At 42.2% G+C, this 17,029-nt stretch overlaps 1 protein-coding gene across 1 annotated transcript in view; it reads right to left on the reverse strand.

The window, feature by feature from the left end:
• Positions 1–17,029, reverse strand: part of LOC122453341 (contactin-associated protein-like 3) — a 198,994-nt gene that overhangs the window by 24,602 nt on the left and 157,363 nt on the right. The window contains exons 13-14 of the mRNA XM_043487328.1: positions 4,396–4,593; positions 512–668 (exon numbers count right to left, since the gene is read on the reverse strand). Of these exons, the coding sequence (XP_043343263.1) occupies positions 512–668; positions 4,396–4,593 (355 nt within the window). The remainder of the gene's footprint in view (positions 1–511; positions 669–4,395; positions 4,594–17,029) is intronic.

Raw genomic sequence — 17,029 nt, forward strand, 5'->3', positions numbered from 1 at the left:
AAGATCTGTCCTCATTCACTTTTTGGGGTTTGTAGCCTTCTGAGACCTTCGGCTGCATGGAGAATTTTGTGTTCTCTGTATTCTCTTTCATGGACTCAAGGCCTTGTCTGGTTTCCCCTATGTGGCCATTCGAGAAATCAGCTGGAAGTTTAGGAAGGTCAGTAAATAATCCCAGGTGAGTCATGGGGTGGTCATCTTATTAACCGAATTAACTTTAAGAAGTCTTATATTTCACTTTTAGTGAATGGGAAACATTCATTCCTATTTTGTCTTAGTAGAAAAATAGAACAGACATGCTTAGTTATTCACCAGTAAACAAAAATAGCTACCTAACATTTTAGGCTTTTGATTAATGACACTATATACACATCACAGCTTATACTTTTAAGTTGCTAGGGCATACTTCAATTTATTCTCTTTATTGTACTGTCATTTCCAATGTCTGCCTAAGGTACATAGTTTAAGCAACAAAAAAATTACAGTTTGCACAGGGAAATTATATGGAAATCACCATTCATTCCGGTCAGCATCACAGTTGCAGTAATATTGAGAATCAATGCAGTTGCCCTCTAATCCACAAGTACATTTGTGAGCATCAGGCTGAGAACCTCCCCAGTAAGTGTGTGTTTCATTGGTTCTTCCAACCCACCAGCTCACTGGGGTTCCATCTGAAAGACAAGCATGAGAAAGGTGACACCTACTTTGCCCCCCACTACCTGCCTCCCCAAAATAGTTCCTTTGCTCCTCTTTATTTAAAGCATAGAGAGACTTTTAGAAGTATATTTTATATTTTAATTCTGCAATAGGATCATTTTTAGGAGGACTCCCAACTATTTAAAAATATATACTTTAATGTCAAGTCATATCATTAACCATTTTTTTTTCTTTTATCAGAAAATGAGCAAATTGTCCCTAACTCATTCAAGCATGATGTTTACATATTTCTCTTGAGGACTCCAATTACATCATTTCTGCAGAAATAATGTTCAAGAAAGATTTTTCATCAAAATAGAAACCAGAGTAATTTATACATTGAATCTAAAATCCGTTTGAGATCCTATTAATAAAATGCCATTAAAATGTTTCATGTTATGCAAAATATAAAATTCTTTCACTTTATGTATTAGCTAAAAACACTGGCACTTCCTAACATATCTTTAAAGTTTCTTAGGGATACGTACTTATACTAAATGGGTTACTCTGTTTGGAAACTAAAGAAATGGCACTAGTCAGCCTTCTTCATGCCTGGAGTGAGTCTTCGGTTTGGACAAATCCGAGACAACTACAGAGTGGATCTTCAGCAAAACCCACACCCCAGTGCAATGCGTAAGTGACAGGAGCAGAGGCTGCCTCAGCTCTGCAAGACTGCTTATTTACGCTGCAGACGCTGCCGAAGCCCCAGTGTGGGGTTACAGAGCACGCGGAGGAGGATGTTCAGTGAAGGTGGCGCGCACAGCAAGGTGGAGAGGAAACGGTCCCTGGTAAACACAGATTCAGGGCGGCGGGGAGCAGGGAACGGAAGGGACGTTAAATCTGTACAAGTTGTCCCCACCAGGCCCCCACCAAGAATCTGTAGCAGCTTCTTCCTAACTCACAATCGCCACTGCTCATTATGGCTCCCTATTCAATAAGACTTTTGCTTCTGCTGACAACCTCCCAGCTTGTAAACACACAGACTGCACTCATTACCACGCGCTGCAGGCCCAGTGGGTGCGATGTGAGCCAAGAAATCAATATCAACCATCATTTTTTAAAATGTGTTGAAAACATCTCTAGGAGGTGGAAGATCTTTTCAGCTTAATATTTAATAAATATTTAATAGGTATTTTTCAAAATTCCACCTTAAAAATGTAATTATTCAACATCTTCTCTCAATGATTGAAGAGCAAAGAAATCATTATATGCAAATGCACAACTGTGTTTACATTTTTCTCTCTAAAATGAGAACCATTAAGGGTTCTTAAAGGAACAAAATGTATGTGGCTCTATTCAAAATTCCTTTGAGTAACCCAGAGAATTTGCATAGGAAAGCATTAGGAATAACATGAAGAAGTATTAGAGGCTGAAATGAAAAGGAACAGGAAAGATATCAATGACCAGGGTTCACAGCTCCACTTTCTCAATTATTCTAGCCCGTGGGTCACTGTCCTCAGCAGCCACTGCGACCATCCTCAATGACCTTAAGCATTCACGGTACGGTGATGGAATGGTTTCCTAAAGTCAACACAGTCACACAACTTCCTCTTTAGCCACCTGTAATCATATCCCTGAAACTATCTGTAACACAGAGACCTTAAAGATGCTGAAGGAAAAATGTTCTAGGATCTGAGCGAGATCCTAGGCCCGCTGCTCCTCCCCAGCCCTCTTGGAAATCAAAACCAATACGAGGGCCGCTGCTCTGGGAACCAGGCTTGTTACAGCTCCTCTCGATTACCACCGCCACTCGGGCTCCTGATAACTTCTGAGAACATGAGAGTGGAAAATTCTTGAGATAAGGCTGAATTCTGACTGACGGTCCCCAATCTGTTCTATAAAATTCCTAAGCAACTTGCTTCCCATTGCAGTCCCCTTGTGCTGTTTTCACATTGCAGCCATCTAATGAGGGACCCAGGTTCAGTGTAAAGAATCTGCTTGCAACGCAGGAGATGCGGGTTTGACCCCTGGGTTGGGAAGATCTCCTGGGGAAGGAAATGGTAACCCACTCCAGTCTTCCTGCCTGGGAAATCCCATGGACAGCGGAGCCTGGGAGCTACAGTCTGTGGGGTTGCAAAGAGTCAGACAAGACTTGGCAACTAAAACAGCAGCAACGAGGGACCCGGGCTTTGTTGTTTTCACTCCTTCCACACAAGTGTAACATCAAAGCTCTGCTTGCTCATTTGTGTCTATTGATAATACCGAGCAAATTAGTGCGAACTTTTAAGGTGTATCAGGCTACACTATTTACCTGCCTCATCTCAACCTTAATTAAGCACATCTGGAAATATGTAGGTCTGCAGTGAATTTGTTTAAATTAAATTTGTGCTAAAAATTCTCCAGCAGCAGCATATAAGAAATGCAAATAACTTGTGCATGTATATTTAATGAAGTCCTTTATTTTGCTTCTTTAGTAGGTGTTTATCAAGTTTATAAGTCTTTTCTCTTTCCATCTTTTCCCCTAGCCTCAATTAAATATGCATTTAAATACCTGTTGGTGGTGGTGGTGGTGCTATTTTACGTATTTATATCGAAGGGCTAACAATTGAGTAACCACATGTGAATAGACACTGGCCTCTCGGGTGGGACTCCTTTGGCAATCTGGGTCACGTCCAGATTCTGGACGAGACCATCTGCTTCTGTGTATGAGTTTGCTCCTGGGTTCACTGCGTGGCTTGGTTTTATGGCTTTGTTAGTGGTTGGTTTCAAGGCTACTCTGTCTTTGCCTGTTTTCCCTGGTTAGAGAACCCATGAACAATACTCTCCTGGAGGCAGCTTTCTCATTCTTCTGGGAACATAGAATTTTAGTTCAGTGATCTATTTGGCAATAGATCTAATTAGCAATCTAGTTAGCAACTAACAGTAAGCACTAAACCTGCTATAGCACTAACTATAGATTCAATAAACCAGAGAGATGCAAATAAGCAGCATTTACTTCATGCCATTTATAGGATGGTGCAATTAGGCTCTAGCAGAATTAGTGCCTTGGCCCTGAAGACTCAGAAAAAATGATTTCCTAAGTCCCATAGCTGCTGAGTGATAAGCCTGAACTGTGAGGACCTGCCTAGCACTCTCTACTCATTCCAATCCCCAGATGCCGGATCAGAGGAGCGGCAGGCCAGCCTCCAGAAAACCAAGTAGTTGCATGCTTCACGCAGGCAGGCTGCACATTCCAACAAAATGAGGTATTTCAAAGGAAGACAATAGAAAATCAAAAATAAAATTTTTCAAAAGAAGAAAAGATACGGAAAATAAACTGCTAGAACTTAATGTGTGAAAGAACTGGTGATGCCAACATTTTTCCCTACTTTATAATTAGCCAAGACACTAATCACACTCAGCGTAGGAAAAAGGATCTCACCAAATAATCACCTCCAGATAAGTAAGCCATGTTTTTGTTAGCAATGCTTCCCAAGATACCAAAGGATTGAGACGTCCCTGCTTTTTATGGCAGATGAGGACGGAGCCTCCAGGGGCCTCTTTAAGAGGCTTTTACTGCTCAGTTGCCCAGTTGAGTCTGGGGATGGGAGGGAACTTCAGATCATTTATGGCTTTGGGCAAAGATTTTGGTCTTTGCTCCAAGAAAAAGTATCTCAGATTATGACCTGGGTGCTATAGGCACAGATTCTCATGCATCTGTGGCAAGCCATTGCGACCTGTGGGGACAATAGCTCATGATGTCTAATTACTCTGATTACTCACCTTGGGGAGTTGAAAGCCTTGACTTCTTGCAGTGGAAAGTCAGCTCCTGCTGGCAGTTGTCCGCATAGTCAATGATGGTCTGGAGCTGGTCCATGCTGGCCGTGTACTTGAAGAACACTGGATGGGGGCTTTCTCCACTCAAGCTTTTGACCCTGACCAAGTGGGAGCCGTTGTGTTGCACTGAGGTCCACGCAGTGTCTGGTGGGCAGAAGAGGGGTGGGAGAAAGCAAGGAGGCCGTAATGAGGGTGGAACCCTTAAATGTAAATACGGAAAGCAGAGCATCTTTTATCTGAACTAAGTTTTCTTTTATTTTTTTGTAGTCATCAGATCTCTTTGCAATTAGAATCAATGAGTGGAATTCTCAACACGTTTAACAGGAGGGATTTTCTTTATTGAAATTTTCACTACCCATTATAGGCAACATTGTCAGGTGGCCAATTTTTAAAATTCTATGTTATAATACTCAAAGTTATAAATAGAACTTTCTGGCCCTAATACTTTTGTTTCCATTACTATAAGGAGAAAGCCAAAAGTTACTGTGTATATATTTATCTTTTTACAAGTATAGTTCTCAACTGAGCATCTTTTCCTCTGATAATCAGAGGAATGTGTAAAAGACATATTTGAGGAATCAGCTGCGAGCATGATCATGCAAAATAACAGAAACTAAATATTTTTGACAAAAATTAACTAACAGTGTGTCAGCAATCTGTTCAATGGACGGCACTAAAAAACACAGTGCCTGGGAATCGACTATTCCTAGCAGTGACCATAGTTACACGAAAGCCTGTTGGAAAATCCTCACATATTTCTGTTACACTGATTACCTACATTTTCAAAGAGATTTAAAAAACAATGCGCACTCCATAATGTTTATAACAGAAGAAAAACAGCTTGACTTCTTTTGTCTTCCCCCCCAATATACATCCCACCATAAATACCTCCCCCAAACATACCTCCCACCATAAATACCTCCCCCAAATATACACCCCACCATAAACACCTCCCCCAAACATACCTCCCACCATAAACACCCCCCCAAACATACCTCCCACCATAAACACCCCCCCAAACATACCTCCCACCATAAACACCTCCCCCAAACATACCTCACACCATAAACACCTCCCCCAAACACACCTCCCACCATAAACACCCCCCCAAACACACCTCCCACCATAAACACCTCCCCCAAACATACCTCCCACCATAAACACCCCTCCAAACACACCTCCCACCATAAACACCCCCCCAAACACACCTCCCACCATAAACACCTCCCCCAAACATACCTCCCACCATAAACACCCCCCAAACACACCTCCCACCAATAAACACCCCAAACAACCTCCACCATAAACACCCCCAAACATAACCTCCCACCATAAACGCCTCCCCCAAACATACCCCACCATAAACACCCCCCAAACATACCTTCCACCATAAGCACCCAAACATAGCTCCCACCATAAACACCCCCCCCAAACATTACCTCCCCCATAAACACCCCCCAAAATACTCACCATAAACCTCCCAAACATACCTCCCACCAAAACACCCCCCAACATACTTCCCACCATAAACACCCCCCCAAACTATCCTCCCACCATAACCACCCCCCCAAACATACCTCCCACCATAAACACCCCCCCAAACATAGCTCCCACCATAAACACCCCCCCAAACATACCTCCCACCATAACCGTGTAGAAGCTCCCACAGTATAGAGGGCTGTGGCTCAGTGGGTAAAAGGCTGAGTTCAAGCTACCTTAATTCAACTATCTCTATAATGTCATTTAACTTTCTCTGTAATATGTATGTGATAAATGATCAGTCTGCACACAAACTTTCTATATTACAGAGCAGGAAGCAGTCTTATTGAGTTTATATTATTTCTTAATAATTAATACATGAGTATAAGAGCAAAAAATCAAAACAATAATACAAAGAATTCACTTAGGGGTCCCCACAGGTCCCTGTCCCTTTCCTACCCTGGGGATGTGGATCTGGGAAAAACCTAAGAGCTGTGCTGGTGCTCACAAACGCTTAACACATGAAATACATAGAGAGACTCAGGCGAGAGAACCCCAAGGGCCATGGGAAAAACTCTGGTTCAAAGCTTATGGGAAAAAGCATCATAAATATGCAAAACTTAGCAAGAACAGGAACAAACTGTGAGTCAGCATGACCAATGCTGACTCAATTAAAAAAGACTTAATGGATCACCCACCTATCTGCTCACTAGAGGGGGCTGTGAGTGTTCCCATGGCAACTTGAAATCCATAGATTTTGTTTCCTCCTTAATCATGTTTTCACGAGACATTTTACATTTCAACATTTTCCTGGAAAATTACTTAAGTGGGTCTGGTATTATTTTTGGTAATTACCTACTCCCATTCACCCCCAGGGTTTCTTCCATCAAACGAGATGAAGATTCAGGGAGGCGTGCAGAAGACTGTGTTAGGCTTGGGAGTGCATCAGTCCCAGAGCCACTGCGTCATTTATTTTCATGGCTTAGGGCACAAAGAAAAATGATGTGCCTGAATGGTTCATATAGGCTAGTGGTCAGTATGATAGATTTACGGTCTTGCATGGCTAAGGTATCATAATAGAAATCTTTCAAATGGAGAGAAGGGAACAGTTGAAAAGAACCTTAAAACTGCTCTTCTGAAAAATACTTTAAATGACTGCTCTTTCTAGAATTATTATTTAAAAGACCCCAACAATGACACATTATATTTCTCTAATATTCCACAACATATTATTTTCATAGATTTCAAAACCATGAACCTTTGACAAGCCACATAACCTTAATTTTCAAGCACAAGGAGACAGACTAATGAATGAAGTGACCAGCATGATGGAAAAATTGTTGTTCAGTCACTAAGTTGTGTACAACTCTTTTTGACCCCAAGGACTGCAGCATGCTAGGTTCCTCTGTCCACCACTATCTCCTGGAGTTTGCTCAACTTAGCTGTTTGTTATACAAGGTAGTCTGAAGCACAATTTTGGATCTGAAGTAATTAATTTTGGTGGTGGTGGTGGTGGTTTATTCGCTAAGTTGTGCCCGACTCTTGTGACCCCAGGGACTGTAGCCTGCCAGGCTCCTCTGTCCGTGGGGTTCTCCAGGCAAGAATACTGGAGTGGGTTGCCATTTCCTTCTCCAGGGGATCTTCCTGACCCAGGGATCGAACCCTGGTTTCCCGCATTGCAGGCAGACGCTTTACCGACTGAGCTACTTTTTAATTGCGGGCAAATTTAAACACGAATTGTGACCCTTTCAGGACATGCTAATTGAACTCAGTGGGGTCTTCCTCTGCAGGAGCAGGGAGACCATTGGTGGCACCTCGTCAACCATTTTGCTGGGACAAAGGAACCTAGCCAAGTTAATTTGCTGGTTTGGTTTGATATTTCATAATAATCACACTGACTTGCCATATCATACATTATCCTTCAGTATGATTTATTTTTTCTTTTTGCCAAGTTATATTCACTTTGCAATTGGCAACACTTCTTACACTTTATAATAGACCTCTGGACTATACAAGGAGTCTTTTATAGTAAAACAATCAGTTGTGAAAAAAGAACCAGCTCTTTATTTTACACATTCAGGTAAATATACATTGAAAGCATATCTGCTATACTCATTTCCATTTCTCTGAGATGTAGACATAAAATAAGGCTTCATTATGAAAAATCTGATGCCTTTATAGTTGGTGAGTTCATCGCTCGTGATCTGGAAATTGACCTCAAAGAAAATGAAGGTAAAAATTCCTCCTCCCACAGATGCCTGAGATGAAGTCCAATTTGTGTCCAGTCAGTTCAGTCGCTCAGTCATGTGTGACTCTTTGGGACCCCATGGACTACAGCATGCCAGGCTTCCCTGTTCATCACCAACTCCCGGAGCTTGCTCAAGCTCAGGTCCAATGAGTTGGTGATGCCATCCAAGCATCTCATCCTCTGTCATTCCCTTCTCCTGCCTTCAATCTTTCCCAGCCATAGGGTCTTTTCCAGTGAGTCAGTTCACTGCATCAAGTGGCCAAAGTACTGAGGTTTCAGCTTCAGCATCAGTCCTCCCAATGAATATTCAGGACTGATTTCCTTTAGGATGGACTGGTTGGATCTCCTTGCAGTCCAAGGGACTCTCAAGAGTCTTCTTCAACACCACAGTTCAAAAGCATCTATTCTTTGGTGCTCAGCTTTCTTTATAGTCCAACTCTCACATCCATACATGACTACTGGAAACACCATAGCTTCAACTAGATGGACCTTTGTTGGCAAAGTAATGTCTCTGCTTTTAAATATGCTGTCTAGGTTTGTCATAGCTTTTCTTCCAATGAGCAAACTCCTTTTCATTTCATGGCTGCAGTCACCATCTGCAGTGATTTTGGAGCCCAAGAATATAAAGTCTGTCACTGTTTCCATTGTTTCCCCATCCACTTGCCAGGAAATGATGGAACTGGATGCCATGATCTTAGTTTTTTGAATGTTGAGTTTTAAGCCAGCCTTTTCATTCTCCTCTTTCTCTTTCATCAAGAGGCTCTTTAGTTCCTCTTCACTTTCTGCCATAAGGGCGGTGTCATCTGCATATCTGAGGTTATTGATATTTCTCCTGGCAATCTTGATTCCAGCTTGTGCTTCATCCAGCCCAGCATTTTGCATATGTGTCCAAGAAGAACGTTTTTGGAAATTAAGCCAGCTGCCTTTGTTTCTTCTGATGAGAAGAGGGTACATGTTCTGAGAAGACTGAGAAGGCAAAATGCCAGATGATTTAATTTGTCACATCTATCTCCAGGTAGAGCTAGTTAAGAATGCAAACAGGATGATAAATAAGGATAGACAGATGTAAATACTAGCAGCCATTCCTGAACCCACAAAGATAATCTGAATATTACAATAGAGAAATATCAATAACCTTAGATATGCAGATGATACCACCCAATGGCAGAAAGTGAGGAAGAACTAGAGTCTCTTGATGAACAGAAAGGACAGCAAGAGATCAAACCAATCACTCCTAAAGGAAATCCACCATGAATATTCATTAGAAGGACTGATGCTGAAGCTGAAGCTCCAATACTTTGGTCACCAGATGTGAAGAACAGACTCACTGGGAAAGACCCTGATGCTGGGAAAGACTGAAGGCAGGGGGACAAGGGGATGATGGAGGATGAGATGGTTGCATGGCATTACCAACTCAATAGACATGAATTTGAGCAAACTCAGGGAGATTGTGATGCATAGGGAAGCTTGGCCTGCTGCAGTCCATATGGGGTTGCAAAGAGTCAGACACGACTTAGCAACTGAACAAGAACAACAATAGAGACCCAAGACAGCCTTCTCAGAAACTGTGTTACTATACAGGGAGAAATATCATTACAACTAGCTTTCACTTTTTATTCACCTCAACCCTCTTGCCACACAGATAAGGAAATGGAGGTCTAGAAAAACTCACTTGCAAAACTAAATTCATAAACTATGGAATTTAGCCACACATTTCGAAGTAATATGGTGTAAGTCACTGAGCTTTCTGAGTAAACTTCTTAAAGAGTGCTAAGGTCTATAATTTTCCCAGACAGTCTTACTCACCTGAGCCCTCTCCTATATTTGCAATGAAAATAGAACTGGATCCTGGTCATTTATGTGCTCATAAGGCCAATAAAGGCCAAGTCCACTGCTCCAGATGTTCGGAGGGCGTCCTGAGGAAGATGATGGTCAGCTTTCACTTGGCCCTGCCCTAGATTGCAGAGGCCCTGGTCCCTGCCAGGTCATCTGCTTGTCAAAGCTGAGGATAACTGGTGTGTGCATTTTACTGAAGGGAAGTGATGACATCTCCTTAGATGTCTTCTAAAGAGACAGCTGCCAGGCCCTGGGGGGCCCAGAGATGGCATTCATCCTGGCCCCACATCTCAGGTCCCTCCTGATAAATATTTATAGGAGCATCCTCATAAGGGTTGCCTTTCTTGCCATAATTTTGGGGCCTTGAGGCTTTTCTGACTTACTTTAATATTTTGAACACAAGAAGATGCTATAGGATACACCTTGATAGCTTCAACGGAATGTAGCTACCTCACAGCCTTCCTTCTTGGGATTTCAGAGATGATGCTTTCACTTACGAGGTCACGCTGAATGTGTGTCTGCTCACTCATAAGGGCAGACATCTGCTATTTAACAAGAATGGATGTTTACTCAACATGACGGACCTTGTCTTCAGGCAGTACATATACATGCCTGGCCCCATACCCGGAACCTCCTAGGAGCTCAGTTATTGGAAGATGTCAGTGCCTCCCTCTGTGTGTCGGCCCATCATACAGCTCCAGAGCAAACTAATTTTCTCAGAGAGCACATTATATAATTCATTCACAAAATTAGATACAGACAGAGTACAGGGTCATGGTCAATAAGAGATGTGGGTTATAATCTATGGTCTTATTCATTCACTAAGTCATGTCTGCCTCTTTGCAACCCCACGGACTGTAGCCCACCAGCCTCCTCTGTCCAGGGGGCTTTCCAAGCAAGAATACTGGAGTAGGTTGCTATTTTCTTTTCCAGGGAATCTTCTTGACCCAGGGATCGAACTTGCAGCCCCTGCTGTATCTCTTGCATTGCAGGAGGATTCTTTATTGCTGAGCCACAGGGGAGGAATGGCCTTAGAAAAGTAAAAAAAAATCTCTGAGCCTCCAATTCCATATTTAGTAAATGCTGAAGACCAAGTGCTATTGTTATAGCCACCTTTGAATGCTAAGGCAGTGAACCAGGCATGTTTCTGGCCTAGCTGCTCTCTGAGCATCTATATTTTTATTGTTCATCCAGACCATTCACAATGTCCACCCATAAGGTTGGGGCAGACTGCATGGCTGTCAGAAAAGCAGGAAAATAAGCTTCCCTGAAGCATTTGTCTTTTTACCCTTGGGCACAATGACTGGACCTGCCCCAGAAATTCTGCGTCACCAACCACACCTTGTTGCATGTTTTACGAGCTACCTTTAGAAGTGTCAAGAGGCAGGTCAGAATAACGTCTCCCCAGTGGAGGTAGAAAAGAGTTCTTTCCAGGCAAAAGCCAGTATAAAAGAAATGCAGGTTCACTATGTATGATAATCATCAAAGTGCAGCTTTTCTTTCATTTTCCTTAAAAATTCCAACATTTAAACTTTAAAGAATTTTTTGTAAGAAACACTAGTTCCAAACAAAACTTGCCACATGTAATGAATGCACAATAATGCTATGCTTCCTGCCAACCTCAATTTTCAAGAGCAAAGCAGAGAACAATGAAATCCCAACTCTTTACAAGCAAAGAAAATGTATGTTGCAGCAACTGTGCCTTTACTCATGAAAGAGCTCTCCGGTCTATGCTTACCGCCTCTTTTCGACAAATTTCCAGCAAGCGCTGATATCTACTTAAAATAGCAAATGTAGAACTTATGATGTTCATAACGTTGTTAGTGAATTAACATCTATCTCACTCATCTGAAGGTCTATGAGAACAGTTAATTTCCCTTTCATTTCTCACATATAGCTTAGTGCCTGCAAGTTCATAGTATAAAGTGTGTGTGATTGAATGAATGCATGAACTGAACGGATAACTGAAAAGAGAGCTGTTTGGATATGCCGACAGGAAGCCTAGAAAAAGAGAGAAGAAAGGAAGAAGATCTATACTAACAAATAAACGTTAAACACATAGTGATGTGGGGCTACACCCAGCCTATAGAGGACTTAAAAAAATAGCTTGGCAGAATCCCCTCTCTTTACTGCTTACATCTCTTATAAGCGTTCTTATATTAATAAATCTACTTCTCACCCTCCAGAAACAGCTTGTGTTGTGTGTAAGACAACTGGACTGACTGCCCTTTGCTAAACCACCGTGCTGGGGACCTGACACAATTTCTGACACAGGAAAATGGCTGTTGAAGAAACACAACTGCAGATATTTTAACCTCAAACTCCTAATTTATAACCTCCTTTCACCTTTGGTAACCACAATTTTCTTTCCCATGTCTGTGAGTCTATTTATATTTTGTACATAAGTTCATTTGTATCATTTTTTAGATTCAAAATATACATACTACAAACCTAGACAGTGTATTAAAAAGCAGAGACATTACTTTTCCAACAAAGGTCTGGACAGTCAAAGCTATGGTTTTACCAGTGGTCATGTACAGATGTGAGAGCTGGACCATAAAGAAGGCTGAGCACTGAAGAAGTGATGCTTTTGAACTGTGGTGCTGGAGAAGACTCTTGAGAGTCCTTTGGACAGCAAGATCAAACCAGTCAATCCTAAAGGAAATCAGCCCTGAATATTCATTGGAAAGACTGATGCTGAAGCTCCAATACTCTGGCCACCTAAAGCAAAGAACCGACTCATTGGAAAAGACCCTGATGCTGGGAAAGATTGAGGGCAGGAGGAGAAGGGAAAGACACAGGATGAGATGGTTGGATGGCATCATCAACTCAATGGACATGAGTTTGAGCAAACTCCAGGAGATAGTGAAGGACAGGGAAGCCTGGCGTACTGCAGTCCATGGGTTTGCAAAAAGTTGGACACAACTAGGCAACTGAACCAACAACAAAATACACACTATTACCATATATAAAATAGATAATCAACAAGGACCTACTATACAACACAGGGAACTATATTCAATATTTTGTAATAACCTATAAGCAGAAAAAATCTGAAAAAATAGATACATTTGTCAGTTCTACTAAATCATTTTGCAGTACACCTGAAATTAACACAACGTGTAATCAACTGTGTCTCAATAAGAAAAGAAACACAGCTGCTTGGTTTGCATGAAGGTGATAATAATGAGCAAAAAGTGCTGCATTACTAACTGGTTAGTCAATAAATTAAGATCTGAAGGGGGAATGGTCAGGGAGGCAACAGACCCAGTCCTCAGCTTGTTCATTAAGCCTCCAGGGATTCTTATGGACCAGAAGTTGAGCCACTGCTCTGACTGTAACCTATTTGCTTCCAGCAACAATCGTTCTCACAGTGCGCTATCTGAGACCCGGCTTCTGAGCCTCATGACTGTGATGTTATAACAGCAAACAACTACCTGGGGCTTCTCTGGTGGCTTGGTTTGTAAAGAATCCGTCTGCCATGTGGGAGATAAAGGTTCGAGCCCTGCACTGGGAAGAGCCGCTGGAGAAGCAATGGCTACCCACTCCAGTGTTCCTGTCTGGAGAATCCCATGGACAGAGGAGCCGGGAGGGCTACAGTCATGGGGTCAAAGCGAGTTAGACCGACTGAGCGACTAATGCTAACACCCTGCGTACAGTATGGACACAAACATCTCCATCTCAGTGGGGAGAGATACTGACCTTCCTCATCTTGTCATCCAAGAAATTATGTTCTGTTCCTTCTGTTAGGAAGGGAATAAACCCATCAACAAATTTCACAAGCAGTCCATTCAAAATAGTTTCATTTTTTGTCTTGTTTTGGATGTCTCAGTACTAAAGGTTCTAAAAAAGACTTGCAGAGTGTCTTTTTGTAGGACTTTTTGTAGGTCCTAGGACTACATTTCTGAAGGCTATTACCAAGGATTTAATTTTAATCATTGGTTTAGAATTTTGTTTTGGTTATATTTTTCAAAGTGTTAGTACTTGTTTTTTTGAATAATTAAAGAATGTTTAATTGTCCACAGGCACTGCAGCCTTATGGAGAAGGAGAAATTATTATAGTGTAAATATTTTCAGGTTGGAAGAACAGAATCAGGACCCTAAGATCATTCCTCTATCAATACAAAGACTTTGAGGGAAACTCACATGACCCCTGGATCAGTAAGAACTACTTAGCTATGTGTGTGTGTGTGGTCAGTAGTGTCCAACTCTCTGTGATCCCATGGACTGTAGCCCACCAGGCTCCTCTGTCCAAGGGATTCTCCAGGCAAGAATATTGGAGTGGGTTGCCACTTTCTACTCCAGGGGATTTTCCAGACCCAGGGATCTAACCCAAGTCTCCTGCATTGGCAGGCAGGTTCTTTACCACTGAGCTATAACCCTGGCTCGTTCCTTAGGTTTTCTCCAGGACCCATCTGGATTTTTAAATTTTTCAGTTAAATATTTTGTTGCCTAGCTGTTGGAGGCAGTCACTGGTCATTTGGCCTGCATGTCTTCAGCACTCTGCTTTCTTTACGGCTTTGAGTTTTATAAAAATCCTTGGCATTTAATATTATTTGGAAATCTTCACTGAAATATTTAACTCCTGCACTCCATCTCCATGATCCATTTGATGCTCCACCTTAATTGCAATTATAGAACCCTTAGAACATTAATCTTTTCATGTAAAACAAGACTATACTAATTTCAGGAGTTTTAGATAAGAGTTAGGAAACCACAAACTTCACTAAAAAACTTAATTATGCAAAAGTCTTAGTGAAGCAATAATTTGGACTTAATGTTTGTTTATTTGCAATGTAAGATAAAGGCATAGTTACTAAGTATGCTTTAATAATAGACATTTACATATCAATGTAAATCATTAAATTATTATCAATTATTTTCATGAACACACACACAACACACACACCTTAGAGCTCTTAAAACTTTCCAAGATTAAGTTAGAGTAATTAGAAAATATTTACTTTAGAGAACTAATGTCTTAGACTTTATCTTAATACATCTGAACAATTCTTGTTGCATTTTAACAAACCATAGCCACAAGGATTCAGTGATGGATCAGGCAATCTACATTAATAGGAACAACATAATAATTGCTTGGACTGTGAAATGAATAGCGGCACCAAAATTTTACATCTCCATTAGCTTTATTTCTCCATTGTGTGGTGCCCTTTACTCCCTTTCCATTTTAATTTTTTGAAGATAGAGGAGGCTGTGCTCACTGAAATCAAAGCTCCTCAGCTTCACGACAGTGGTTTCTAAACCCGTGTGCAAATAAGCATCTCTGGGCTGGGCTGTGTTCAGTCATGTCTGACTCTTTGTGACCCCGTGGACTGTAGCCTCCCAGGCTCCTCTGTCTATGGGATTCTCCAGCCAAGAATACTGGAGTGAACTGCCATGCCCTCCTCTAGGGGATCGTCCCGACCCAGGGATCAAACCCACATCTCTTCTGTCTCCTGCCTTGGCAGGCCGGTTCTCTAGCCTACTGCCACCTGGGAAGCCCTGAGCATCTGTAGAGAAGCTTACTAATAACAACACAGCCTTTCCTGGATGCTGCCACAGGGTCCTTCTGCAGAAAGCAGAGCTCCCCTAGGGGGACAAACATGTAGGGACCTGGAAAAGCCTCAGCCTGCTGGACAGTGTCCACTAGTGACAGTAAAGCAAATGAGAGCCGGCCGGTCAGGCTGACTTGTAAAGTCACAGTCCAAACTATATTTTTAAAGGTTTGTATTGCCAAGGATATTATAACCACCCAGTAGGCTTTAAGAAGATATATTACACTTGTTTTAATAAACAAGAGATCCCTACTATCTAATCAAATGACCAACAGGCAAACCAAACTTCACATGCTCACAACTGGAATCCTGGTCTTCCATTAAAACATGGTCCTTCCCAAGAATTCTCCATCTCCATAAACAATAACTGCACCTTCCTTCCAAACACGGGAGCCCTGCCTGTTGCCTCTCTTTCTCTGTCCACATCCGGTCCAGTGGTTCGAAAGCAATCTTTCTCTCCTCCTTCTCTCTCTTACCCTGCTCCCCACCATCACCACCATCTTGGCTAAATTACTAGAGCAAAGTCCTAACTGGTCTCCTTGCCTCGCCTTGGTGCACCATGATGGTTAAAGGTCCTAACTGTGTGGAATCTGGACCAGCCCCTTTCCAGCCACATGACTTGAGGGAAGGCCACATCCTGGTCCTCCTGCCCGGGCCGGTCCCACAGGCCAGGCTCCCTGTGGCTGGAGGCCTCCTGCCCTCGCCTCCCCCCTCCCCCGAAGGCTCCACCTCCTGTCTCAGTGCTGCTGCTTTGATGTGATAAGTGCAGATGTCAACTTTCCAACTGAGTCCTTTCCTGATCTATTTAAAACTGTAACCCGTCCTTCTGCGGTCTGTGCCCCACTCCCCGCTTTGTTCTGCTTCACAGCAACCACTGCCTTATAACGTGCCATGTATTTGATTCGCTTCTGTCAAAGGTTTGGCTCCCCACCCGAAAAAGCGCCCCCGCCCATGGGAGGGAGGTGTTCAGATTCACAGTCTGTTATGACCCCAGCTGTGTCGGCTCAGGGCAGGCGCTGAGTACACGTGTTCAATGTTGTCAGACGTTTTCTTGCAACTTTTAAGTTTTGTGCCTTAACTTGGACATTTCTTCACATCACCCTGGGAAAGGGAATGATTCATGTCCTTGGCAGACAGTTTTCAAGGCCATCATGTATATAAATTAATCAAGATGGGTAATCAGTAGATTTTACCTTTTCCCTCCCTTATTCAGAGGTTCTTCCTTATCTCTAGGGTAAGAAAAACATGCTTATATATCATCAAGTATTATCCTAAGTTAATTGAAATCAAAAGCTGAGCATCTGTTCTTACTGTCCCTTTGCATTTTGATAACTATTCTCGTCTACGGTGGTAGGACCTAGGTTCACTCTGAAGAGGTAACAGCAATGGCAGGGAATCAAAATGTATCAGATATTGCAGCAATCAGTATCAAAACAGAACACCTTTGAGATAGTTACACATT

The sequence above is a fragment of the Cervus canadensis genome, chromosome 14 (assembly GCF_019320065.1).
Source record: "Cervus canadensis isolate Bull #8, Minnesota chromosome 14, ASM1932006v1, whole genome shotgun sequence".
Classification (NCBI taxonomy): Eukaryota; Metazoa; Chordata; class Mammalia; order Artiodactyla; family Cervidae; genus Cervus; species Cervus canadensis.